This window comes from Gigantopelta aegis, chromosome 6 (assembly GCF_016097555.1).
Source record: "Gigantopelta aegis isolate Gae_Host chromosome 6, Gae_host_genome, whole genome shotgun sequence".
In the NCBI taxonomy this organism is placed as follows: Eukaryota; Metazoa; Mollusca; class Gastropoda; order Neomphalida; family Peltospiridae; genus Gigantopelta; species Gigantopelta aegis.
Window position 1 is genome coordinate 17678316 of NC_054704.1, and position 27145 is coordinate 17705460.

At 35.0% G+C, this 27145-nt stretch overlaps 1 protein-coding gene across 1 annotated transcript; it reads right to left on the minus strand.

Annotated features, from left to right (window-relative positions):
- Positions 1–3471: 3471 nt before the first annotated feature.
- On the minus strand, positions 3472–26979 carry LOC121376335 (ubiquitin-protein ligase E3C-like). Its single transcript, XM_041504180.1, has 23 exons — positions 26843–26979; positions 25204–25257; positions 24289–24363; positions 22993–23130; positions 22158–22264; positions 21451–21608; positions 20665–20818; positions 19754–19998; positions 18931–19061; positions 17895–18079; positions 16959–17045; positions 15955–16109; positions 14910–15235; positions 13339–13423; positions 12539–12633; positions 11907–12048; positions 10964–11208; positions 10078–10202; positions 7062–7152; positions 5929–6027; positions 5160–5316; positions 4451–4581; positions 3472–4044 (listed from the first exon to the last, which is right to left on the minus strand). The coding sequence occupies exons 1-23, from the start codon at positions 26906–26908 to the stop codon at positions 3874–3876; spliced, it is 3222 nt and encodes a 1073-aa protein (XP_041360114.1). The 5' UTR covers positions 26909–26979; the 3' UTR covers positions 3472–3873.
- Between the last annotated feature and the right edge of the window lie 166 nt (positions 26980–27145).

Consider the following 27145-nt stretch of genomic DNA (forward strand, 5'->3'; position numbering starts at 1 on the left):
ACTCCCTGAATCCGACTTGTTACATCAATGAGTAAATTACATAATTTATTAAAACAAAGTCGCTTCTCAGTTTTGTTTATTGATTTATTAGTGTACAACAAATGCAACACATATTTTTTAAAGCGTGTTACTATTGAAAACACAATAAATAATGATAACAGACACGTGATTGACAATGACAAACACGTAAAAATATTATCCCAGAGGTCTCACAACTGGGGAATTATTCAGTTTCACTGACCTCAAGTTAAATCTCCTCACTATGTCATATGGTGTATTCCCACCATTACTACGCTTTAAAGTTGTTGACAGATTTTTTCAGTTTAATCTTAACTGTCGCAGACCAAAGTCTTCTGAGATATAACTGAGATCCTAGACTACGCCTTTATTTATAGTTCTTGTCTTTACTGCAGTATTTTCCACTTATTTATTACTCATTTTTATTCAGGTTCGTAACTAAGTAAAATACGCAATAATTATAAATATGCAATAACTATAAGTTTAAACTGGTGTAACGTGAGGTCTCCTTTGAACCTCACACACACAGACAGACACACATACACATACAGACAGACAGACACACACACACAGATATGCACACACACAGACACATACACACACAGACACATACACACACACGGACAGACATACACAAAGACAGACAAAAACAAAGACAATAAAATCTACACACAAAATAGTGTTCTTGTTAACTCTTGTTAGCCTCTGATTTGTCAGCTAACAAGGTGAGTTTTTAATTGTTATTTGTTTTATATGAGCCTAACAACAGTCCGTTGATGTAGTCAGTAAACTGACGCTCATTATTTACAGCAGCCTGATTTGTGAAAACAACACTAGACAAGCAGCATGCTCGGGTGGAAGGACATCTGCAAACAATTTGACTGGTACCATCATGTCCTATCAAACAACATTCATTTAACCGTAGGCTAAAACAACCAGTATAGCCAGTGTACCAAGACTTGTATATCAAAGGCTATGGTATGTGATATCCTGTCAATGGGATGGTGCATGTAAAAGATACCTTGCTACTCATAGAAAAAACATAGCAGGTTACATCTCTAAGACTATATGTCAAAACTTATCAAATGTTTGACACCCAATATCTGATAATGAATAAATCAATGTGCTCTAGTGGTGTCATTAAACAAAACAAACTTTAACATTAACAACCAGTATATCGAGCAACTGTGAGTGCTCATCCTCATAAACATGTTTCAGTGATTTGCGTATCACCCATGTCATATGGAAGAAATCTATATATTGGCCAACAAACCTTCACGAAATCACACGAAATGAGTGATAATAAGGACACACGTGACTTTGCAGCAATTGCAACATGCTTCTGGTTAATAGTCTTTATAAGGAACAAAATAATTACGCATTTTCTTTCACTAAATATTAGCATCCATATATCAAAATAAATTACAATAAATAAATAAAAATTATGGTATATTTAACATAACTAATGAATGGCTTATAATTTAGTGAATACAATCTGTAATATTATTAATAATATTATGCTTATTATAACAATTCAAGACAAAAACAAAATGGGTTCCAAATTAACAACTAGTTTACATATTTAACCTGCAGTTGTCTTTCAGCCACCAGATACTAATGACAATATAGTGAAATACAACATAATAGCTACAGCTGTTATGTATGGTGAGAGATGACTTTTTGCAGGAAAGTCTAGGCAAAACTGTATTAGGCCCTGGGTGCCAATTTGATAAACATCACATGGAAAAGAAATGAGGGAATACATGGTATTTGAGACCAAATTAAATTAACTATTAGAGTAGCTATGCCTGTATAAAATAGACATATGTAATGTGGGATTGAACAGAGTATGCACTTCGGATTTTTTTGACTGGCCAAATGGACCACTCACAACACTTTGACTCACCCGTACAACTTTTGACTGGCCTGTGACCCAATTTCGTTAAAAAAAAAAAAACTTACTTAAATTGCACTTTAAAAACATGTTATCATACCATACAAACAATAATAACAATACAAAAGAAGGAAACAGAACTTGTTTTAGTTTTATTACAAACTGTTGTAATTAAATTATAATTATTATGTTGTCACAAGAGCCTATATGGGTTTGGTTGCGCAGATACTAATAGGAAACCAGTTGAAAACAATAAATAAAAAATAACTTTCCAATCTCTTACAAACATTAGTTATTTGCATTCTGATACATAATACACTATGCGGCAATTTACGGTCGACAGGCGGGCAACACGTGATAAGGTTTTAACTTGCCCAACGCTATTTTGTCTCACCATGGGCGATCAGACGACCGTGAAGTGCACACCCTGATTGAATGTCAGCACTTTGGGATTGACTCCCAGTAACTTGATTAACTTTTTGATACTGTGGACGAGGTTTTTGATTATAGTCAACATTTGCTGTTACTGTTTACGTGTTCCCTTATTTCTTTCCATCTATTAACATTCAGATGTATCTAAAAAGGCCACCAAATGATCTACAAAAACAGGGCCCAATTTCACAAAGCATCGTAAGCTAAGTTTTGCATGTAACCATAAATCTACGACTAAACCACGATTCTTATTACCACTAACAGAACACTAATATAGTTTGAAGTACACATATTTCATTTTCTTTTGTCCTTAAAATACTCCATCTTCCACAATGATGTACTTTTCTGTGTGAACAATGTTTTGTGAAATAGATGACAAACATGTGTAAACATATGACCAGAATAACTGCTAGTCACAGACATAAACTTACAATGTTTTGTGAAATGGGCCGCAGATCCTTAAAAGGAGGTGGCTGTTAATACGCAGGTTCAAATAAGGAACAAGTTACTTCACATATATGTTACTGTATCATTGTGGCCTCTACAGCAGGTGCCACAAGCTCTTTTAATACAGTAACTGTTATGTAATATCTCTTTCATCACAGGTACTGCTGTGATAGTCTCAAACTGATTCAGATATGCAAAAAACACCAATGTTCATTTTCACATGGGCATCGGACATTGGGTGTAGGGCAATCTGATTAAAATTAGATCTACTGAGTCTACCAGTAGATCTAACAGCATTGCGTGGACTCCCATGTCCAGGTGATATTTCAGCTATAAATAACAATTGAAATATCGACCAATTACACTTTGCCTTTTATAGCATTATCCGGGAGCATACAAATTCTAAAAATATCGGGAGAGACTATTTATACAATAGGCGAACTTGTTGGTCCATTTCAACATTGAAAAAAAACAGGGGAAAAGTGCAGTAATAAACTCTGGATTGTATACTAGTATAAACAGATTTTATGGCTATACCATCACGTTTTTTTTTTCTCGTTTTGAAACTAATTTTATATAAAATTTTATATTGCAATTAGTTTCCAGCATACTTTGTAATTGACCCGAATCATTTCGTATACCCTCGGCATAATCCCGAATGTTTTCAAATTCTTTTCAAATCACTGGCATGATTTTGCAAGTAATGTTTTGATTGGTCGAATGAAAGGTCAACTGGACATGAGCTCCAACGGGCTGCTGTTAGATCCACATGTAATAGTGGAGCTAATTTTAATTAGATTGGGTGTAGGGTCACTGGCTCCTACCAACTCTGAAAATAATGCACTGGCCGCCGCAATTAAAAATCAAATTAATATATAGCAGCCCCCACCCTCCAATCCTCATCTTCCAACGTCTATGACAAGTGCACAAGTACTTTAGTAACAGAAGTTATTTTAAGACCAGGAATGTCCTGTTACAACTGGAGTTATCACACTCTGTAAGTAAATCTGCATTGTTTGATATTGTATCTAATCTTTCTGTAAAAATCTGCCTTGTCCAACACAAATCTCCCACACACTGTGTTAACTTAGTTCAAACCCTGATCCCGATTCGACAGCGTACAACAGTTTTAACCTCATTGTTTCGAGGTCCTTGAACTCGGGGAGTTTGAGCAGGTTCATACATGTACTTGCCGTGGGAAGCCTCTCTGGTTCATGGGCCACACAAAGAACACAAAATGGAGGGTACAAATCCTGAAATACAACAAGTATTTACAAGAATGAGGAACTACACAACTTATTTGAGATGAATTTTAAAATATGACTTCTTCAAAAGAATGATATATTGAATAACCTCATGGAAAAAGACCCTAACTATTAAAAGTTATCATTATAAAATAGGCAGTGTTAAAAAGAATGAAACACTAAGTAAGCCAAATGTAAATATACCCCACCCGTGTAAAGAAAATAGATGCAAAGATAACCTGTAAAGTGGAAATGTTGTCACCAGGCAAGGGTTTTTAAAAAGTTAATTAAAAAAATAAATTGTTTTTGTTTGTTAAATAAATCATTAAGTCTAGGATATGGCCAGACTTATTACTTTTAGCAAGCTTGAGGTTTCACTTTACTGTATGATTAAGTTAATTCTAAGTTAACTTACTTTAAATCCAAGTAACGGTGGTCTAGAACAGCTGGTCACAAACTTGAGTAACTGCCGCTTTTGTTCATCTGTAAATGATTCAACTGCCGTCCAGAAATTCTTTATCACAATATGATCTTCTGTAAAACCACCTGAAAAAACCCAGTAAAATATTAACATGATTATCATCTTTGTTTTAGTACTTGATACTGGTTGTAATTGATTATCATTTTCTGAAAGAAACATTAAAATTTCAACATTATCATCATCTTTGTTGTTTTAGTACTTGATACTAGTTGGAAGTTCATTATCATTTTCTTTTTATGTACAATCAGGTAACAATTTATTGTGATGCAATGAGTCGAGAGCTCTGCATTACCATCAACAAATATTCAGACACCAGCTTCATTATCGAAGATATGAAGAAAACCTTAAGTATTTTCTCTCTTAATGGGTATGGGTACTCTTTACGTGCCCATATCCAAAATAGGTTCAGGCATGCCCATCCCAGGTCCAGATTCTGACTTGTCAGAGACCGGTCCTGGGACAGGAGGTTCTCTCTTAATGAATACTTAACCTGAACCCTGAACCTTCTCTCTTAACAATGGACTAGCTTGAGCATCACAACAGCCAATCATTGGCCAGAATCTTCTAATGTGTTCTGGGTATTTTTCCTTCTAAAAGATTTTTACTACATTGCACATGATAATAATTTATGGTAAACTCCTACCTGAATAGTTGGTGTGCCTTCGTAAATCTGCAATGTCGATGGGTACGTGAGCACCGGAGATAAGGACCTGCAGCTCCATGGGGTCAAACATCTGAAGCCATTCCAGACTGATCACATCGGCCATTCCCTGTCGAAATGATGAGCAGTGACTTCGAATCTGAAAGAAAAACATGTAATTTCGTTTAATGACACGATTAATCATCAGCTACTGGGTGTCAATCAGTTGATAATTGTGACATATAGTTTTCAGTGGAAACCCTCTACATTGGATCATTAGCAGCAAGGAATCCTTTATGTGCACAGGACAGCAGATACCATGGCCTTTGATATGTCAGTCATGGTGCACTGGCTGGAATGGGGAAAACCTAATGGGGATCCGCCAAGGGGATTTGATCCAAGTACCTCAAGCAAGCACTCTAGCAACTGAGCTAAATGCCACATCTCTAAATCAGATATGCTTCAAGGTCAGTGCCCATATGGCAAGTGTCGTAGTGACATCACAGCCTATGACAGTTTTATGACATTGTAACACTAATATAGCTTCTAAAATCTGTAGCCTAATTATTTCTTAAAAACATGGGATAAAATGGATTATCTTGTTTCAGTCCATTCATTCATTTACCAAACCATTTGTTTGAAGGATAAACCATTTGCAGTTACATGAGACATACATTAAGTGGTAGTTCATGGCTGGTCGATTTGTATTTACCACTTTAATATTCATATTTCATGCTTGTGCATTATTATCAAGTAAACCATATTAAGTTACCTGTTTATTAAGTCGATAATCTGCCATCAAATGAATGTATTCAATCATGTTATTCTTGTTGACGGTTATATTTCTCCCACCTGCCTTCAATTCTTCAACCTGACATAACAGAAAAAACATTTCAGACTGATTAAATAACATAATATATTCATAACAATTTAATGTTCACAGCATTAAAAGGTTTTTTTGGAGCACATTGATTAATCAATCATCAGCTATTGGATGTCAAACATTTGGTAATTCTTCCACACAGTCATCAGAGGAAAACCTGCTACATCTTTCCTAATGCAGCTAGGGATCTTTTATATGCACTTTCCCAGATATGATAGCAATTACCATGGCCTTTAATCAGTTGTGGTGTACTGGTTGGAACGAGAAAAACCCAATCAGTTCAAATGGATGCACCGAGGTGGTCCAATCCTGCGACACAAGCACCTCGAGCGAGCACTCAACCGGCTGATCTAAATCCCACCCCTTGCTGCAACACAAGCACCTCGAGCGAGCACTCAACCGGCTGATCTAAATCCCACCCCTTGCTGCGACACAAGCACCTCGAGCGAGCACTCAACCGGCTGATCTAAATCCCACCCCTTGCTGCGACACAAGCACCTCGAGCGGGCACTCAACCGGCTGATCTAAATCCCACCCCTTGCTGTGACACAAGCACCTCGAGCGAGCACTCAACCGGCTGATCTAAATCCCACTCCTTGCTGCGACACAAGCACCTCCAGCGAGCACTCAACCGGCTGATCTAAATCCCACTCCTTGCTGTGACACAAGCACCTCGAGCGAGCACTCAACCGGCTGATCTAAATCCCACTCCTTGCTGCGACACAAGCACCTCCAGCGAGCACTCAACCGGCTGATCTAAATCCCACTCCTTGCTGTGACACAAGCACCTCGAGCGAGCACTCAACCGGCTGATCTAAATCCCACTCCTTGCTGCGACACAAGCACCTCCAGCGAGCACTCAACCGGCTGATCTAAATCCCACCCCTTGCTGCGACACAAGCACCTCCAGCGAGCACTCAACCGGCTGAGCACTGGGTTGAAAACCCATGATTTTTCACTATTTCATTAGCATATTAAGTATGAGCTGTGGAGCATAAGTTTAATAAAAATGTTGCAGTTACCTTAGTCTCTCCAAATTCATCATTAACAACAGTAAAGTCCAATCCCAGATCACTGACATCACCATCATATGTCTTTAAAAATAGCAAGTTCCTGAAAATGTAAACAGGTTTGTGGTTTTTTAATTTATGCCTTACAAAAACAGTCTGACAGAAGAATACATGTTCTCCTCAATGCTTGTTCCCTATGATTTAATACCCTTGGTATTTATGAGTAACACATACTTTAAGCTTTAAAATGTCAACTCTTGGGATGTCAAATAAAACATACCTCGGCTCAATGAGATAAAGATATTTGTCATTATCTTTTGTTAAAGTGCTGTGCCAGACCATACATTAAAATTTGAAATTCCACAATTAAATGCTTTCTTAATTCACTGCAATAATATTTTACACCGATATGTAAATCAATAATTACGAAAATGCCCCATAAAAGTATTAAAACATCACTCCCGAAGAAGTGCCGATTGTTTTCTAAGATGCACACAAAAAATAGCTTCTTTTTTTCTTTCTTTTTTACAAAAAAACCCTACATTTTTGTAGGATGGGACAGACTAGGCTATAGATACTTACTTGATTGTACTTTATTGTTTTAATGTTCTCAAACTGTAAAGAAAAATCTCACAAATGAACGAGATGCAAACGACAACAAATCGGATCTCGATGATTGCACGAACCGTGCATGAAAAAACAAACTGACCAGAGTTGAAAGCATAATGCAATTTGGGACATTGACGATATGCACCCCAAGGTCGTTTCGGTGTGGATGGCGTCGGCTTGTTGTCATTTGTTTTGTGTCACAGAAAAATTGTTGGTACGACATCTTTTTTTAAAAACCATAACACATGGTATTCCCATATCTCGCTTAAGCCGACAAGCCAGTTCGGACGAATCGAAACTAAAGTGCCTGCAGTCACAACGGTCTCCGGCATTTTCTTCCTGTCCAGTATTTTCACATTGTTTTAATCAAATTCACACACAGATTTCTCACAGCAACATTACTAGGAAATGCGCGAAGACTAAATTTATTGGCTTTTGTATTGCTACAGCTGCCAACAACATGCCGTTTAACCATAATAAACACAAAAGAAGCAATGAACAATGGCGCTGACTATCGAAAGGAGTTCCATTCGTGACGTCACGGATCAAATCTTACGGAAATTCCCGAAACGAATTCAGCTGGTTCTGTTTTTCAGGGGAAGATTTTTAAATGGAAAATATATCGGTATATAATTTTTTTAAATTTTTTTTTTAAATTTTCTAATCATATTAAATAATATCTTGATTGATATAGCTCAATACATCATACATCTGGAACACCACTTTAAGTTGAAGTAGCACAGAATCCAAAAAAACAAATCCGGATTTATTTCCAGAATTCCAAATTTTACATTATTCAAAAATTGTTCCTATTCTTGGTTTTTGACTAAAATCTCATAGAAACTCCCTAATTTTCAATACTATTCAAAGATTTCATTCTTGTACAAAATTGTATGAGGTGACAACATCAAAGGAAATATCCAGACTTAACTGTCTAACTTTTCTCTTCTTTTTTTTCCCCCTCCCCATCCCCTCCAAAAACTATAACAGAAAAAACCCACAGTAAAATCTTTAACCAATTTGCTAAATTTGCTAAACATACAAAAAATATTTCAAATACTACAAGACAATCATCAAAAGCATATATAGAGGATTCGTCACGAGTATTTTTTAATATGGGAAATATCAACCGAGGCTTCGTTAATCTGTATTTGTCGAGGCTCTGCCGAGACAAATACAGATTAACAGGCCGAGGTTGATATTTCCCATATTAAAACATACGAGTGACGAATTCTATTTATCATATCACTGTCAATTTTGTTTATTTTCCACTTAAATGATTAATAAACAAAACCCCAACGCTCGGACGTAACAATCTGTTATGACGTATGAATACATGTACATGTCAATCACTCAGCTGATAATCGGTTTGTCAATACACGTTGAAGGTTATCTATGCTTTCTGAAATTAGGTTAAAAGCGGAAACAAAGATTGTAGCTATTTAAACAATTTAATACTAATTTAACAGTTTTATATATAAACAATGAAATTATAATAAAATAATTGACAATAGCCAAATTTTTCTAAATAACTTTTCGCGGCATTTTACCGAGTACTACGTCATTGTCAGACATAGGCCTATCTACGTCACTGACCTATTTAAGGGCTTCATCAAGTTCAGTCTGAGTGTCGAAAATAAGTCTTCGTCGTTTTAGGGGGACAACAGGACTTTTAGGCTGAGCTACATTTATTACGATGTTGCTTTGGAAAGAGGTAAGACTGTTCGGTTCGTAATGTCCCCCGGTTTCTTTTCGTACACTGATGTAAAACTTGCACAGAATTACATCAAGTTCTTTGGGGGGCCTTTCATGTATTGGTCTGGACTCATTGATTGATTGTAGATAGTTTTCAAAAATGCGCATGTCGTATAGAGTTTTTTTGGCAGTATTCTTATTTTCATTTTCTGTAATGACATTACCAATCATCGTATCATCTACTTCTACAAATCTACGAGTTTTGTTTATGGGCCTGCCGGATTGTGGCGTCTGCTTCGATGTCCGTGGATCTACCCTATCCCCTGTTTGCACTAACTAAACGTTCTGGTGACAATTCAGCTTGAATCATAACTATATAATTACCGGAAGGTAGAGTTGCTTTGATTGTAGCACTTCATTTTTTATCGATAGTAACGCTATCTCAGACTTCAAAAGACGCCATGTTTGTTTGTCAACAATTTTGACAGGTGAAAAAAGTTCTACGTTTTCGGTATATAATTTGCATAATAATGTAATTTGCATACTTATGTTCTAAATATTTGCATACTTATGTCTCAAAATATGTGATTTATGTAATGGGCGTGCCCAATGCTATTCCTTAGTAGTGATATGATAAATAGTTATACATGATGGATGTTTTGCCAAGGATATAAAAATTGATTAAAATTGTACATTATAAGATAGTCATGTAAAAGATACATACTTGTACATGACAGGGTCCAGTGATGCTAAATGGTGGATATCCAAGTCAGCCGTACTTCGACTGAGAATCTTGTGCAGAAAGAAAGAAGCAAACGGCAGTTCTACCAACATATTCTCATACAGGGCCTGCAAAGACATTGTTTTCAAAGTAAAAATTTTATTAATGTAATGTTTAACATTTTCAACAATAAAATTTAACAAAAATAATTGTAATTGATATCAAAAACAATTGTGATAAAATGTATTGAATATAAAGGTAAAGAAACGTGATAGGCAATGATCTGGTAACAGCATGTTAATTAGAGAAAGTTACAGACAGACACAAAAAGAGGATAGGATGTAATCTAAATCTACCACTGAAGGCTTTGAAACTTAATATTAAATTAACATTAAAGCATGCTGTCACCAATGCACATGTAGTGCATTGGTTGATGAATTGTAAAAAATAGGAATCCAGATGCCATTACAAGAATATGACTAGTGTATGTCCTGTTGAAAGAAAGATAACTCTCTTTTATTTATCATTAAACTGAACAAGCAAGAGAAACAGTTAAATTAATAAATATTTGATGGAAAAGAAATACAAGCACCCTATACTAGTCATAAACCTCACCTACTTCAGCTGTCTGCCAAGAACAGGTTAAATGTTAGTTTAGAAAGAAGACTGCACAGGGGTCAAACACAAGTCTTCTAATTGAACTATGCACTCATTCAGGGCTGTAGTCACTACTCAGAATTTACAAGACTCAACATTGAAATGTTTAACACTATGACAATGCTACTGAGGCTGGGGGGTTATAAAAACAACTAAATTACTTGTAAACACCATTACTATATTTTAACAATAAATCAATACTAATCAATTATTAGTTATAAAGTCCACCAACCTTGCCAAGCATTCTTCCAAGAAAGAAATAATGTTTAGTGAAGTTCTCCACGGCAAAGTTTGCTTGAGGGTTTGGATACAGCAGTCTGTCGTTTGTGTACTGAAAGAGGCCACGGTTGGGATCAAAGCCTGTTTTTAACAACTCCGACAGAAATTCCCGGAAAATGCCGCCACCATCAATCCCAGCCTCATCTAGACCAGCGGCATTCACCAGCTGTATCCTCATCTTCAACTTCATGTTCGGTTCTGAAATTATCAAAGCTTCATGAACGCTAAACCTGATATCTTCAGTTTTACCCACCCAACATCCATACAGCTGCTTTCTGTAAGATGCTCAGGGGAAGGAAAGAAACAGGCCACACACAAAATAATTGACGATTCTAGCTAATGGTTGGCTGTTAGAACATTCAAAGCAGCCCTTTATAAAAGGTTAAACTATAAAAAGAAAATAAGTGGTAAGTGATATTCAATGTTTGGCTAGTAAATAACTAATAAAAGTCAAATGTTGCAGTTAAGTCTATTTTGTAAATATGAATAGCCTGCCCCCACCCCAACACCCAAATGTTAGTGTTTTTAAGCTCTATCTCCTTCTGTTGGTGACATATCTAATTATTACTATTAATTAGTAAAATTTTATTAATTTAAAATAAAGTAGGGCTAGTGAATGTTTAATCGTGGCTAGTACATTTTTTAAATCACTGATCCCAGGGCTAGTGGATTTTATATAAGTTGTAGAAGCCGTGTAAATACACATCATTCAGCTTCTTGTCTTGTTATGATCTGTTTTCTATACTGATGTCCTATTGGTCCTAATGATATTACTATTTACCTTTTACTGAAGGATAACCATAAGGGTTTCTTTTATCACATCATCTAATCAAAACCAATTAAATCATATAACAGAAGAAATGTTGTTATTTATATAGTAAATAACAACAAAATACCATTTTCTGGCGAGAGTTTTTCAAAAGCATCTTCATAGATGTAGTTCCGTCTGATCATCACGGACACGGACGGGCCAACCATAAAGTTTGACATATCACCCTGGTGTTCTTCCTTGTCAGCGTTTATCAGATGTTGTAGGATCTGTCAAAAATAATAACAAGAATTGCAGAGAATTAAATGTCTTGCCTACAATAAAACTGTTCATTGCACTGTGATGAACTATTAACCAAATTTCTTTGACCTAGAACTTAGTTGAGAAACTGACATAAAAACGAAACTTTAATATTAACCTTTAACGCAAAAACGTTGATGCTGCCACCACCACCAGCAGAAATGAAATGCCTATATCTCCGAGTCTAGACCATAAACTTTTATATGCACAGGGCCTGGTTACAAGCACTGTATTTACTAACCAGCTTTGGATAAAAAATTCTTTAAACAGTGGCTGTGTTAAAAGTTTTTTTTTTTTTAAATGGTAGATAAATAATGTAAAGGGCCTCTTGCAGTTAATTGGTACTGTATAGACAGTGTTGTAATTAGCATAAATTAAATAACTCGTAGTAACCTGGTTAAAAATATGATGGCTTGTCATTAAACCTTACTTTTGTTCTTTAATAAACACAATACTGACCTGTACTCTGTCAGTGAAAGATACAACAAATGGAAGTTCTGTTAGTATGATCAGGTTTTTCACCTCACGGTTTGCAAGAGGTGGACCATCATTGTCTGCAACAAAACAGTTAATCGATTATATAATATACACTGGTAAAATATTTCTGTATGTGAAGTCAAATCTCTTCCAAACATAATTTCCAAGTTAGAAAGAACTTAGTAAAATATTGTATACTACAAGTTCATTGTATCAAGTGGTAAAATATTAATTCAATCTAAATTAAATTCTGTCAATTACTATACAACCTAACAGACTAAAATGCATTGTAAATTGACTGCGAGTGTGTTCTGTATTGTGATTGGTTAAGCAATTTCTTTTTCCGGGATCAAATAGACAATAACACCCGGAAAGCTAATGACGTCATTAGAAAATGACGTCATTAGCCATTGGAACAGCCGAAGTTGACGATTCAAGGGTCTACAGTTAGATTGTTGCCAGGTATTTTTTCAAGAAATACCAAATATACAGTTAGTTCTGTAGAAAAACGATTCAGCTTTACAATGGACATAACCATATTGGAGTTTTTAGATTTGCAGGTGTTATTGTCTATTTGATCCCGCAAATGTTTAAAATAGACAATAACACCCGCAAATCTAAAAACTCCATATTTTTATCTCCTAATTATCAGTTAAAACATTACAAATTTTAAAAGTAATTAAGTATAAAAAAAAAAGTTATTAGAATGATTATTCTTGATGTTGATTTAACTGTTATTTCAAATAAATATTAAACAAACCTCAGCAAACTGTAAAACCTACCGTAACCGACTTGTGTGAGAGTTTGTAAGGTGCCAAACGGTCTTCTCAAAAAAACAGCATTTTGGGCTCTGTAAATCTGGGAAGGCTGAAAACAAATTGAAATAAAAAATTATTTATCTAACTCTACTGGTATGTACTGAGTATCGTGAATTAGTCAACTTTTTGTATCATTAAACAGACCTCACTGTGTAAAACATTGAGAGGAATGATTAATTGCTGCCCTAACTCAGATTGTGAGGAAAGGAAAGGAAATGTTTTATTTAACAACGCACTCAACACATTTTATTTACGGTTATATGGCATCGGACATATGGTTAAGGACCACACAGATACTGAGTGAGGAAATCCGCTGTCACCACTTCATGGGCTACTCTTTTTTCGATTAGCAGCAAGGGATTTTTATATGCATCATCCCACAGACAGGATAACACATACCACGGCCTTTGATATACCAGTCGTGGTGCACTGGCTGGAGCGAGAAATAGCCCAATGGGCCCATCAACGAGGATCGATCCCAGACGGACAGCGCATCAAGCGAACTCTTTACCACAGGGCTACGTCCCGCCCCCACGATTATGAGGAGTCATTTAAGATGTTACCATATTGATACTACATAAATTCACATGCTAAGGGTAGATAAAAAATAATCTCCTTGAATTAGTCTGTGATGAGGAGCAAGAGTGATAACTTCCCTTTAAATGGCGAGATCAACAGATAAAAAGATACACCAAGATTGCATTAACCTGTCGAGCGTTAATACACTAAATCATTGGTATTTAGTTTGGCGAACTGGTATCAAGAAAGATAATGCCCACAAAGTTAATTAAATCATATTCAAGCAAACTTTGTGGAGCCATATTTTTTTATAACAGTAATTTATATTTCACCTGATCTTGAGTGATGGTTTTCCAGTAAATAACAAAAGCATACTATTCTAGCTTTATGTACTAATACTTTTATTAAAAATAAATTACCTTTCATCTTAATTTTGGTTATCAGTTTGTGGTAAATAACAAGTGCATCTTTATGGCAGCTCTGTATAGCAATACTTTTGATTACCAATAAATTACATCTCACCTTATTATTAGTAATTATTGTGTGGTAAATAACAATGAAATTTTCATTGTAGCTTTATGCAGCAGTATTTTTAATTCAAGGTAAATAATATTTCACCTTATTCTTGATTTTAAATATTTTAAAGTATCTGCAAGTACTCCTTATTCTGTCATTATTTTCCGGTAAATAACAATGAAAACTTTATGTAATTTAAATTAAAAGTAAATTATTCTTAGAAATAATTTTTGGGTAAAAAAAACAAGGCTACTTTCATACTAAGTTTAGCTGTGTGCATTCAGTGGCGGATCCAGAAAATCCATTTAGTGGGGGCGGTGGGGGGGGGGGGGGGGGGGGGCAATGATATGTGGCCACAAACATTCCCAAAGGGATTCCTCGGATTCTCCATTGTGAATAGTGAAAACATTAAATAAAAATATAACTGTCGCAAAATTTAGAGGGGCCCCCCTTAGATCCAAAACTACTTGTAAATTAAATAAAAATAAGTTGTGTATCACCTTCGCTGCGTTAATCTGTATATGAGAGGCCAGCCAGTGTCCCCTCGGACAGAACTGCCTCCTGGTGTCTCGCGTGTGCAGCTGCCTCACCAAGGAGGAGATAACTCTGAAGAGGTAGGCCCACTGACTGGTTTCCTTGTCGTGGTTCTCCCCGGCGGGGACTCGACTCGTCACGCCCGTCTTCTGCAGTGCCTCTTTGTACGTATCTTTAACAGTGAACCGCGCATCAGGGTGAGCCAGTTCAATAATTCCTAGACACGCGTCACGTAAAACTTGGCACATGGGAATCAGTTCTTCAGTGGTAAATGGCATGCTGCGGACAGAGGCTGGAAATAATATGATTATTAAAACAAAAATTAAATTCAATAATGAGAAGTTTATAAGATAGTCTGCCAGTGGGTATATTTAAACAATTAAAATATACGAACACATCTACTAACTTGATGGGTTAAACTACAATAAATTAAACTCTTTTTTTTTTAAGTATGGCCTTAATTCCAATAACACTGGGGCCAAATACATTTTTTGGGAGGCTTGATTGCATTTATGGACAGACGATTGAATGAACTGACTGATGGATGAATGGATGGGCTTTGAATCACTGAATAGAGTAAATAGTGAGATGGATGGATGGATGGACAAATGAATGGATGGACGGATGGGTCGATGGTTGGGTACTTTGGATGGATGGATGGATGGATGGACATGGATGGTTTTGGATGGATTTATGGATGGTTTGATGGGTACACAGGTTTTAGATTGATGGAGAAATGGGTGGATGGATGAATAGATGGATGGATGGATCGATGACCATCTAACTGACTGATTGATTATTGTACAGATGAACAGACAGATGGCGAAATGGATTAAACAATGTGATGGATGGATAAAGGATGGACAGACATATGGATGGTGGACTTGTAAACAGATGGGACAGTGTGATTAGTATTTGTCAATTTGCATGAAAACAAATTCCTTGTAACTGTCATAACAAAAAATGACAGTGTACAGATTTTAATAGAAATCGTACAATACAGGTACTAACACTGCTCATCTCCATAGAATTCTGCGTCGTGTAATGTTATCAAGGAGTGACTGAACATGGAACAAAACACCGACAACATCGGCACAATCCTATTGACGTCCATCTCCGTCATCGGCAAACCACGAGCCAGCATTGCCAGCAGTGATGTTTGTGACCTGAAGTAATAACGAAGTAAGCGTTACAGTAACACAGGTAAAAGTGCTTTTAAATAGTCTGCAAATTACAATTACAAACTATGCGGGGCTTCTAGATTATGGTGGCCCCACTCCCATGCCTAGTGATATTCAGTGTTGGCCTAGTAAATTACTATTGCCATGCCCGACAGCTAGTGAAAATATTTCGTCAAATGTTGCAGTTAAGTCTATTTTATAAATATAAATATCCTGCCCCACCCCAACCCACAATATTAGTGTTTTTAAGTGACATATCTGATTATTACTATTATTTAGTAAAATTGTATTAACTTAAAGTAAAGTTGGGCTAGTGAATTTTTAATCGTGGCTAGTAAATTTTAAAAATCACTGATCCCATCACTGGTGAATTTTATAAAAATTCTAGAAGCCCTGCTATGACAATTTTTTTAACTTTTAAATATTTCTTTTAATAAACAAAAAAAATAACTCTTTTACAGGGTCCTTATTTTAGCTGGTTACTGACAATTAATACAGAATATCAGCCAGGTTATATTCACACCAACTAACTGGTAACTTAACACCTTTGAATGTACATTATACCTAATAATTTTCTGTATCATGTGTATTATAGGTTATCTAAGTAATCTCTTTCTTTTTATCACAGTGCAATTTACAGACTGAATGAATACAAATAGTTTAACATGAATGACAATTTATCCATGTGACCGTTTTGAAAAAATCTAGTTAATAATATATTTAATTAATCACCAACAGGTCTTGTGCTAATATCAGAAATCACACAACAGAATATATCCTGGAAATATTTTTTTTAATTAAAGTATAAACAGTGTTTTCAGTCAGCTGTCTCACCCTGTAACAGTTGGTGTGGACATTGTAGCACATGTGAACCACAGGTTGCGGATTATCTCAGTATTGAAGGCAAGGGTGTAGAGTAACCTGAAAGCATAAAATAAACATTATATATACAAATTAGTTTTAATATACTAAAACTACGTTAGAACAAGACATTCATAGGTCTTGCAAAGGAGTGTTTGCGCAATGTTAACTTACCAGCTATAAGGAGTTTAAAGTAGTTTAATTCTGACACTGCATCTAGAGAAAGATAGAAAGGGTTGTTTGTTTGCCTGTGTGTTTATCTGTTTGTGTTCCTTAATGCTTTATTGTTTTGGGACAAAATTACAGCAAAGACGAAACCTTTCAACTATATCTGGTTTTGAAGCATGACTTCCAATTTTAAAAAACAACTTGTGAGAACTTATTGGAACACCGTCATGAAATGCGTAGTCTCATGAGAAAACATTTGTATGACAAAATAAAATGCTACGTCAAACATTAGTTTGTTTAAATACACTTTATTCAGAACATCAAGGATGAAAATAATTTTAGAACAAAAAATCTGGAACACTTAAAATGTAGGTAGGTGTTACTGTGAATTTTTCATCAATGTCATTAACAGTTTTCAGATAATAGCAAACTCATGACATCTGTAAAAGTTGGGAGGATTTTTCATATCTGCAACACTGTTGTTATAAAATGTGGTGTTAACAATTTGAGCTATATTCTGTTAGTTGACAAAATAATTCCATGTAATTACTGATATTTTGTTGAACAATAACTGTGGGTATCTAAAATCTGGGATACTTCAAAAATAATTTGGCACATTTTTTATTCACTCAGAGGTAACTCTGCAACTAAATTCTAGACTCAAAACAGCATTTAGTAAATTCTGTAACTTCTAGAGTCTAGATTTTAAAGTTGTATTCAAGCACAGACATAGAAACGAACCTCAGCCTGTGTACGGTGATTCTCTGTTGTGACAGCAGAGTGTGACAGATGACGGACACGGCCTCAAGAAGTCGGGCATCACACCGCTGGTGTAAACAGCTCAACATGCACTTCAGATGACTCGGGGTGTCTAGCAGACGCAGGCACTCCTCCCGCAACTCAACAAGATTCTTTATTCCTTGTCTCTAAACATAATAGTTAATGTGTACAAGATTACACACGTGTACAATACTACACAATTGTACAAGACTACACACGAGTACAAGACCACATGTGTAGAAGACTACACAGACTACACACGTGTACAAGACTACACCCGTGTACAAGACTACACCCGTGTACAAGACTACACACGTGTACAAGACTACACCCGTGTACAAGACTACACAGATTACACACGTGTACAAGACTACATGTGTACAAGATTACATAAATGTACAAAACTATACACGAGTACAAGACTACACATGTGTACAAGACTACACACGTGTACAAAACTACAGTCAAATAGAACGCATCTGTAATAATGTTTAGTCTACAACTCATTCAAGTCCATTTGTTTTCATCTACAAACTATTTTAAAATATGAAATCTTTGCATTTATTATAATGAAGCCAACAACATAATGAAACATTTAAAAAAAACTACTTCAAATAGTGAGAGAAGAAACCTGTTGCTTCTACATTAATTAAACATGCCACAAAGCAGCCATGGGTTTTTTTTTAGAATAGCATATTATATAATAGTACAAAGTACTACTTGGAATAATGAAAAAAATTGGTTGGAATTTCATTCTTTATCATCAGTTATAATCGGTTTGCACTAACTGATCAACTTTTGATTATCAGTTAGAATTATATAAACTTATGAAAGATGACAATGACAATCGATTATGGATTTTTCCAATCGATTATTATATCAGCAGAGCCCAACCTATCAATTTTCATTTACATTCAATTATTGGAACATTACTAAAAACTCAATGGGTCTACCACGAAGGATTGTCCCATCACACCCCATGAACAAGTTGACTTACTTCATCAGGAAACATGTCTTCTTCAGAATCTGAATCATCGTAGTCTATGTTCACTTTGGGTGTGGGCAGGGTTGGAAGTAAGGACTGCAGTAAGGTCAGGTATAAGAAGCTCATGTCTGCATGGAGATCAGCTTTAAAAAATAAATTTTTAAAACATGGTTTTCTGTCGATCAACACAGCACAACTGCTATTAACAATGCAGCACAACTGCTATTAACAATACAGGACAACTGCTATTAACAATGCAAGAATTAAAAATTAAGTTTCAGTAAAGTTGAACTAAATATTTATGATGCTAATGTTTAATATTGACTTGTATTTCAGTTTAAAAAGTATATTCAGAGACATGTACTCAGCAAGAAAGACAATTTTATATTTTACATAGATGAACATCGCAAATATCAAGAAAAAAAGCTAACTGCAGAAAATGTATTTTATGATACATAGTTATGGGAATATATAAAAGATGCAGCCATATCAATTTAAAAAAAACACTTGTACTGAAAGCTATTGTCTGTAAACACCCTTAGTTTTGTCCTTGTGTTTGTAAGTTCCTGCAATTGAGAACTGATAGATTAAATCAGTTGCTACTAATGTCCAAACCACATATTGTTAACAGCTAGGATAAATTACTCTCCTAAAATTAAAGGTAGGAGAATAACTCATCGTAGTTGTTAACAAGGTGGTTCGGACTTTAAACATGATCCCCCCCACTCTCCAATGATCTCAAGACAATCCTTACCACAAGGTTCGATTTAAATACGTTTAACACTGAAAACTACCAATGACACCAGCAACTGAAAACAGCTGGCTGATAACTCACCAATGTATTTATCAGCCAGTGTGAGGACGGCTGCCAGGAGCCAGGGACTCCATTCCAGCTGCGGCTCCTGCTGTTTTCTCTTAGTTTTATTTCCAGAAGACGTCTTCGTCACAAGCGCTTGTATCAGATCAACAAAGGGGAATGGATATTTGCCATACGCCATTGCAGGAAGGAGGAACTGTCCCACTTGGTCACTGTAACTCTTGCACAAAAATGTACAGCACACACGTCTCAACACAAGATGACTAGAAAAGATATTTCAGAGATTTGTTAAAAACAATACATCATAATGTCATTATTTGTAAAAAAAAAAGAATGTAATAATACAGAATAACTAGTTAATGATGTAGGATATTTGCTTTATTCTGTGACTGTAAGAATGGGAATTTCTCATTTGGCCTTACCAAGATAAAGCAGATATTCTATGTTATTAACTAGTTATTCTCATTATCCTGAAGACAATAAAAATAAAGGAAAAAAGCTATTATTTCAGCTACATTGTACAATGATCTAGAGATCAAATGAACAATTTTGTAACGTCAAAAGTCATAATCTACTAGTATATATTTATGGCTTTGCTTTAATCGGTCATCATAATCAGCCAATAGGAACAGTAGTTGCAGGATAAATAGGCATAAATAACATATGGAATAGCATTTGAATTACAAAAAAAATCATAAAAATTAACAGATAATTATTTTACAACACATGAAGAGCTCACCTTAGCTAAAGGAATGAAAAAAGCTTGGATCATTTTTTCTTTTTATAAATACTTACCCTGACCAGTTCATGAGATTAGTGGCAAACATGTCTGAGGTCAAGGGTTAGGTTATGTATGAAAAGAGCATTTATTAATTATTTGTCTAATATAATTTTAATAAATTAATGACTAAACTGTTTTCAATAACTACCTGAAGTCTTTGTCTGAGATATGCGACGCCAAACTGATCGGGTTCATGATTAGATCGAGAATACTGGACGCAGCTGGTGTGGGCGGGAGAGTTGTCCTGATGATGTCAGAGGGAACTTTCCCATTTAACAGTCTGTGCAGACACTCAAAGTAACCTGCGGAAATATTGTATAAACAATACATCACAGAGCACCAAAAGGACAAAAAAGTTACAGTTTTGTTTCACGATACCACTAGAGCACATTGATTTACTAATCATCAGCTGCTGGATGCCACACATTTGGTGATTTTGACATATAGTCTTAGAAAGGAAACCCACTACATTTTTCCATTATTATCAAGGGATCTTCTATATGCACCATCCGACATACAGGACAGTACATACCATGACCGTTTGTATTTCAGTCATGGTGCACTGGCTGGAAGGAGAAATAGTGAGCACTTTATCACTGGGCTACATCTTGTCCCAAAAAGGACAGAAGTAGATTACTGTACCAAAAAGGTTACAACCTTGTATTGTAACATGTTTTAAACTCCAGATTGTTCAATGCAACATAGTTTCTTGTCATCCTATTTTTTATTTCCTTTTATTTATATATTCAGGAAATCCCATAATTTAGTAGCTGATAAATTTGAAATATCTTCAAAACATTTTTTAAGTAAACTTTACAAATAAATAATATGGAATAACAAAATTGTAAAATTAATTAATGATTACATGGTATTAAAGTTATTGAATAATAAATTCAAAGCTTGAACAATTATTTGACATTTAAATTAGATTCACCTCTTTGGACCAGGTAGTGAATGACGCTATACACATATACTTCCGGCTTGGGAACTGGTATCTTGAGTAGCTTGTATGTGTCCATAGAGGTGAACACTTCCAACATCCTCATGGGAACAGCAATGGGATCAGAAGTAGAGGCAATCATATCTAGATGTCTGAAAACAAAAGGACAACATTTTAACAAGTTATCAAATTTTATTTTATTGATATGTTTTTCCTGTACTGATATTACATTGTATGGTAAACATCAAAGGAATAATAAACTTTACAGCAGTCCGACATGTTTTGCCTGGCTGCAGGAGAAAATTGTGAACAGTTATCTTCCCTTGGAATTTTACTGTGATTTAATATGTGGTACATTACATGCAAAAATGTACAACGTAGCAACATCAGAAACCAAGCAAATGTGGCTCACAGCGTTATGTGCCTTTTACATTTATATTAGTGTGTCTATTAAGGACTTTAATAATGAAAATAATGTAAACTTGATAAACTTGTTGTAACGGTTACCAGTTCTAACCATATTTTGTGGTAACCAGTATATAGGTTACACATACTCTGCTTATTTCAATGCCTGTACGGCAACAAATACATAATTATATTTATATTAATTCAAATTAAGTTACTGATTTAAGAATTTTAAATGTTTCTGTAGCCTCTATTAACCTTTACATCAAGTTTTATTTAATAAGTTCAGTACCTACCTTTGACAAAAGATCAACAATTTCTTGAGAGGATACAACTGGCTGTCTTGTGTGATGGAATTCAGATAGGCATCCTTTTGTTTAAGAACTTGCTGACACACAAATATCTATCAAAATATCAATTACAGAATTATAAAAATGCATACCATGTCAAACATTTCATAAGGTCTAATTACCCAGATATATGAAAAAGTCCTAATTGTTTTTAATTTTTAAGTAAATGTGTTAACAGTTTAAAAGAAATAAACCACAAATAGTATTATTAAAATGTATGACAAATGGGTAACTCTACTGTTATATCCACAATAATTTGAATCCCAATTAAAATTCTGCTTTAGCAAAAACACAAACATGTCTTTGTTTTAAAAAAGGTAACAACACAAGCAATATACAGTATGAATACTGGTACTTAGAATACGCTATCAAGACATCATGTCTAAACATTGGAGGATGGAACCTAAATTAGTGTTCCTTAAGTGTTATTATAGGGTGGGCCTGTGACCTCCTCTTGAAGATGAACATTTATGGTTTTTGTCCTAGATTCGACATGTATATTAATAAAGATAACAATGTTGCTTGTGCCCCCCCCCCCCAAACACTCACTTCCCCACTAGAGACTGTGAACCCCTCCCCCATTCAAAACATCATTCCTACGTGTCTGTATTACCATGGAAAAGACCGTTATTGTGTTTTGTCAATTGTAATCCAAGAGATAAATTACAATAACCAGTAAATGGAAATATTGTACATTTACAGATAATTAATATGTCATTAAAATTTAATTTTCCAAGTACAGTTACAAACTAATGGCAACTTCAAGCAGGTAACCCCATACCAGTCTTTGTCCATCTCGTTCAGGTCTGTAGAAGAATGATAATCTTCGGACAAGAAGACTGAGAATCGAAATGTCGATCTTTGGTTGTTTCAATACCGGCTGTACAGTTGAGTCAAAATCATTGCACAGAGTAACATTCTGTAAAAACAAATAGTTGAGTAAAAAGCTTTGCACAGTGACTGTAAAAATAAACAGCTGTGTCAAAACATAATGTCAAAATAAATAGTCTAGTCAAAATCACTGCACAGAACATTACGTAATAAGAATACTGGTGAGGTACATGATACGCCAATGGAGTTTGATGGAAAACCATATCTATATTAATGAATATGTTGCGGGTATGATACAATTCTAAATATATGATTTTTTTTGCAATGGGATGGATCTGTATGCAAGATATGGTCCGGCAAAGGATTTACTGTTATGTGCAGTAGACCCGTGAAAAGTAGGTCATGGTGATCTAGTAATAGTACACAACACAGCACCATCCCAAGTTGTTCCAACATGTGAGGTTTGATGGTCCTGTATATATGCATCTGTATGCAAGATATGGTCCGGACAAGAACAAGTTAACAGACGGACGGACAACACCATACCATAATACAACCCATAGATGGGCGTATAAAAATTAGTACTTGAGTCAAAATCACTGCACAAGTAACATTCAGTTAAAATAAACAGTTACGTCAATATCACTGCACTGAGATATGTAGTGTCCCACAGACAGGACTTCACATTCAGCAAGGGAGCAGAAAGTTCTAGTCCGCTTGCCATATGTGAGTGAAACTTCTGACTGACAATAAAAAAATGTAATATAAGTACTTTTAAATTATTACTTGTTTCACCCATTTTAAATTAATATCAATGTAAACAGAACTAAAGCTGCAACAAAAATGAGATTTCAACATGTTTTAGTTTTACGAATGATCATATGAAGTTGGTATTATAACAATATCATACTGTCCAGTAGGCCGACAGACTTGTCATATCTGCTGGACAAGTAAATATTTTGTTGGTATTGGTTTGGCAGACTAGGTAGATATTTTTAATTTCTGCACCCCTGATACAGATATCATGGTATTTGATATCCTTCATGTAGTCATTGGTATTTGTTGGAATGGGAAAAAACTTATTCGCTCCACAAAAGGGGATCGATCTTATGACAGACTATATCTCAGGCAAGTGCTCTACAATGAAACTGGGTCTTGAATATTGAATACCTATTCTAATGATATTCTTGGAATAAAACCCTCTGCAAAAGGATAAAAGGAAAAGGTAATATAAATGACAACCTACCAGATTTCTTCTGCTGACGTAGCCTCGGTAAAATGCCTGGATATGGGTCGCACTGACATGATTATGTCTTAGATTCTGAAACAAACAAGCTTTATGTAAACCAAACAATACTATTTACAGCAAATGTACAATACTGACGACAACTAATTCAAAATGAATCTTCCATGCGAACATTTGTATAATATTATCATGACAGTTGTCATGCACAAACTTAGTGCAAGTATACAGTTTTCAAGTACATTATCTAGATTTTAAAAGAAAATGGGATAGAAGGCTATAAAAACAATACGGACATTTGGAAAAATATTTTAATATTTTATATATCAAACTTGTATCCCTCACACAAACAAATCCATGCATGCTAATGGAAACCGTTGTGTACAATTAAATATTACTGACTCAAGTATTTTAGCATTTGTGAATGTGTTGACAGTAAATAAGCTGTATATCTTCACAAATAAAAGCAAATTATGATACAAATTAATGTTTAGGAACTGCACATTTTAATTACTGATCAGTGACTGAGTTTTTTGTCATTGTTAAATGTTTTAGAGTAACTGAGCTTTCTTTAACAACAAATATGACATATAAATATATTCTTTTCTTTAAATAATCAGTGACTGTATATTAAATCAATAAATAATGTGTCAGATGAAATTCCTGGGAGGTATATTCCAGTTTGAGCAATTACAAACATTAGAACAACCAAAAACCGAATATACAGATACCTGTATTCAAAATAAGAAAATGTATTTATGAATATGATATTTAAATTTTAATATTTAAAAAGGCTTTATTAGTCTGTCTGTCAGAAACATGCTATAAAGATAGCAAATTCAGGACAGTCATTTTAATATTATAAATAAATAATGTTATATAAATAAATGTAGTTGAAGTAAATGAATGTACTAGTACCTCTCTTTTTTGTCTTGCTTCTTGTGTACGCTGAAGTAAAAGATTCTTTGGCTCCTAAAAAATTTTTTAAAGTATAAAATAAAATAAAAAATTCATGTTAATCTGTCAAAGGCATAAAACAAAAGAAAAAAGTTTTAATTATGAAACACAATAATAATAAATTATGTAATTTATGATAACACTGATTCCACCCAGAGCAAAGTTAACGACTCAATGGGTAGGCATATGGCTAACTTCCCTCTCACTAATTATTAACAATTAAACCACTGACCAGGACAGACAGCCCAGATAGCTGAGGTCTGTGTGCCCAGGACAGCATACTTGAACCATAATAAGATATGAGCATGAAAATAAGATAACCAAATTCATAATTTTGTTTCTCCAAGGATCAAGTAAGGTTTCTGCAAACTTTTGTTGGAACTGGTCTAGTAGATCTGAAAACAAATAGTTTAAATGCATTTTCTATATATATAGTAAACTTCACCCCTCCCAAGGTGCAAATGGTGAACCCAACATTAATAACATTAATTCACAAATTCAATAAACTATCTATATTGACCTTTACATGTATAAAGACTTATTTTGTGTGCTGCCCCTCAGGCCCCTGGGGAGGGCACAAGTTTGTTTTTACATTTGACAAGGATGCTACCAACAAACTTTATTTGCATTTGGCAATAAAACTGAAAGAACATGTACATGTAGTTTTTGAGAAGATTTTTAAAAATTGACTTAGGGCTTATCCTTACAGGTCTCTGGAGGCTTTCGAGACATATCAGCCCAGTACATATTTGGCCCCAGACGTTTCAGCCCCTTAACCATAGTCGTTTTGTCAGTGGTCGATATTGCATGGTTTCATCTATAAATTACCCAAATTACAAACTGTACACTATATTTTCTAGTGTGTCCACTTGTGCGTATGCGGTGCAGACACGTCTTGTGTGCTGGTCCATTTATGCGGTCACCAGTACAGTTTTGTATCCAGCTGTTTGTTTCTGTACCTACCACTACATGATCCCAGTCCTTGGGACTACACAGAAACGATCATTTTCCCTCCTGTGTTGGTAAAATCACAGAACAGAAATTTCACTTCCCAAGATTATTATATCGAGTACGACTATTTAAAAAAAACTATATATATATATATATAATGAAACTGTTTCCGATGGATTCCCATGATCACAAGGTACAGAACCGAAAAAGTGTTTCACATGAAATTTGAAATCCTATGGCCTGTGGTCCAGCTGGTAAAAACGTATCCGCAGTCATACACTGCATAAATGGATACAGTCTGAGTCCTATAGTATTTCATTGTGTGGGTTTTCAGCTGTGTCCGCATGCGCACAAATGGACCTGCTACTTTATTTATAAGTTTTTAACTTTGCAATACAGGTCAAATCGACCTAGACAAAAAGGTAATAAGATAACATGAATTCCAGTATCATTCCTAGTCTTTATTAATTCAATATCACATGTTGTTAAACTGTATTTCATTAAAAACCACAGGTGGTCATGTTGCCACTGAAACACTGAATCTGAGAATCAAGAGAATGACAATGCAAACTTGTTTTCGTTTTTGTTTTTCTGAGAGAGAAAAAAAGTCTAAAATATAATCTACTTTAGATATTTATCGTATTTTTACCTTTTTACTTGCACCTCTGAGTGACTGAACAGGTTTTTGTTTAAAATCACCTTCGAAACTGTACATTGTTATAATAATGAAATTGCGAAAAAAAAAATTGCAATTTTTCTACTGTTGTTATACAAAATAGGGCGTAACACTATCAGGAATCTGATTATTTTGTTGTTGTCAATACTATGTACTCCAGTACGAAGGAATGATCCACCTGCTAATATTTGGAAGTTTTGTATTTGCATTCAGTAGTTTCATTAAAAGTTATGTTTGTGGTTCAGTCAAGCTATCTGGGCTGTATGACTATTTGTG

Excerpts from the sequence above, each read along its gene's own strand:
- LOC121376335 (XM_041504180.1), bottom strand. The coding sequence starts at position 26,908 with ATGTACAGTTTCGAAGGTGATTTTAAACAAAAACCTGTTCAGTCACTC. Across the intron at positions 19,999-20,664 it reads ATCTCAGACAAAGACTTCAG|TCATCTTGTGTTGAGACGTG; the intron begins GTAGTTATTGAA and ends TATCTTTTCTAG. Across the intron at positions 4,045-4,450 it reads CACCGTTACTTGGATTTAAA|GATTTGTACCCTCCATTTTG; the intron begins GTAAGTTAACTT and ends GTTGTATTTCAG.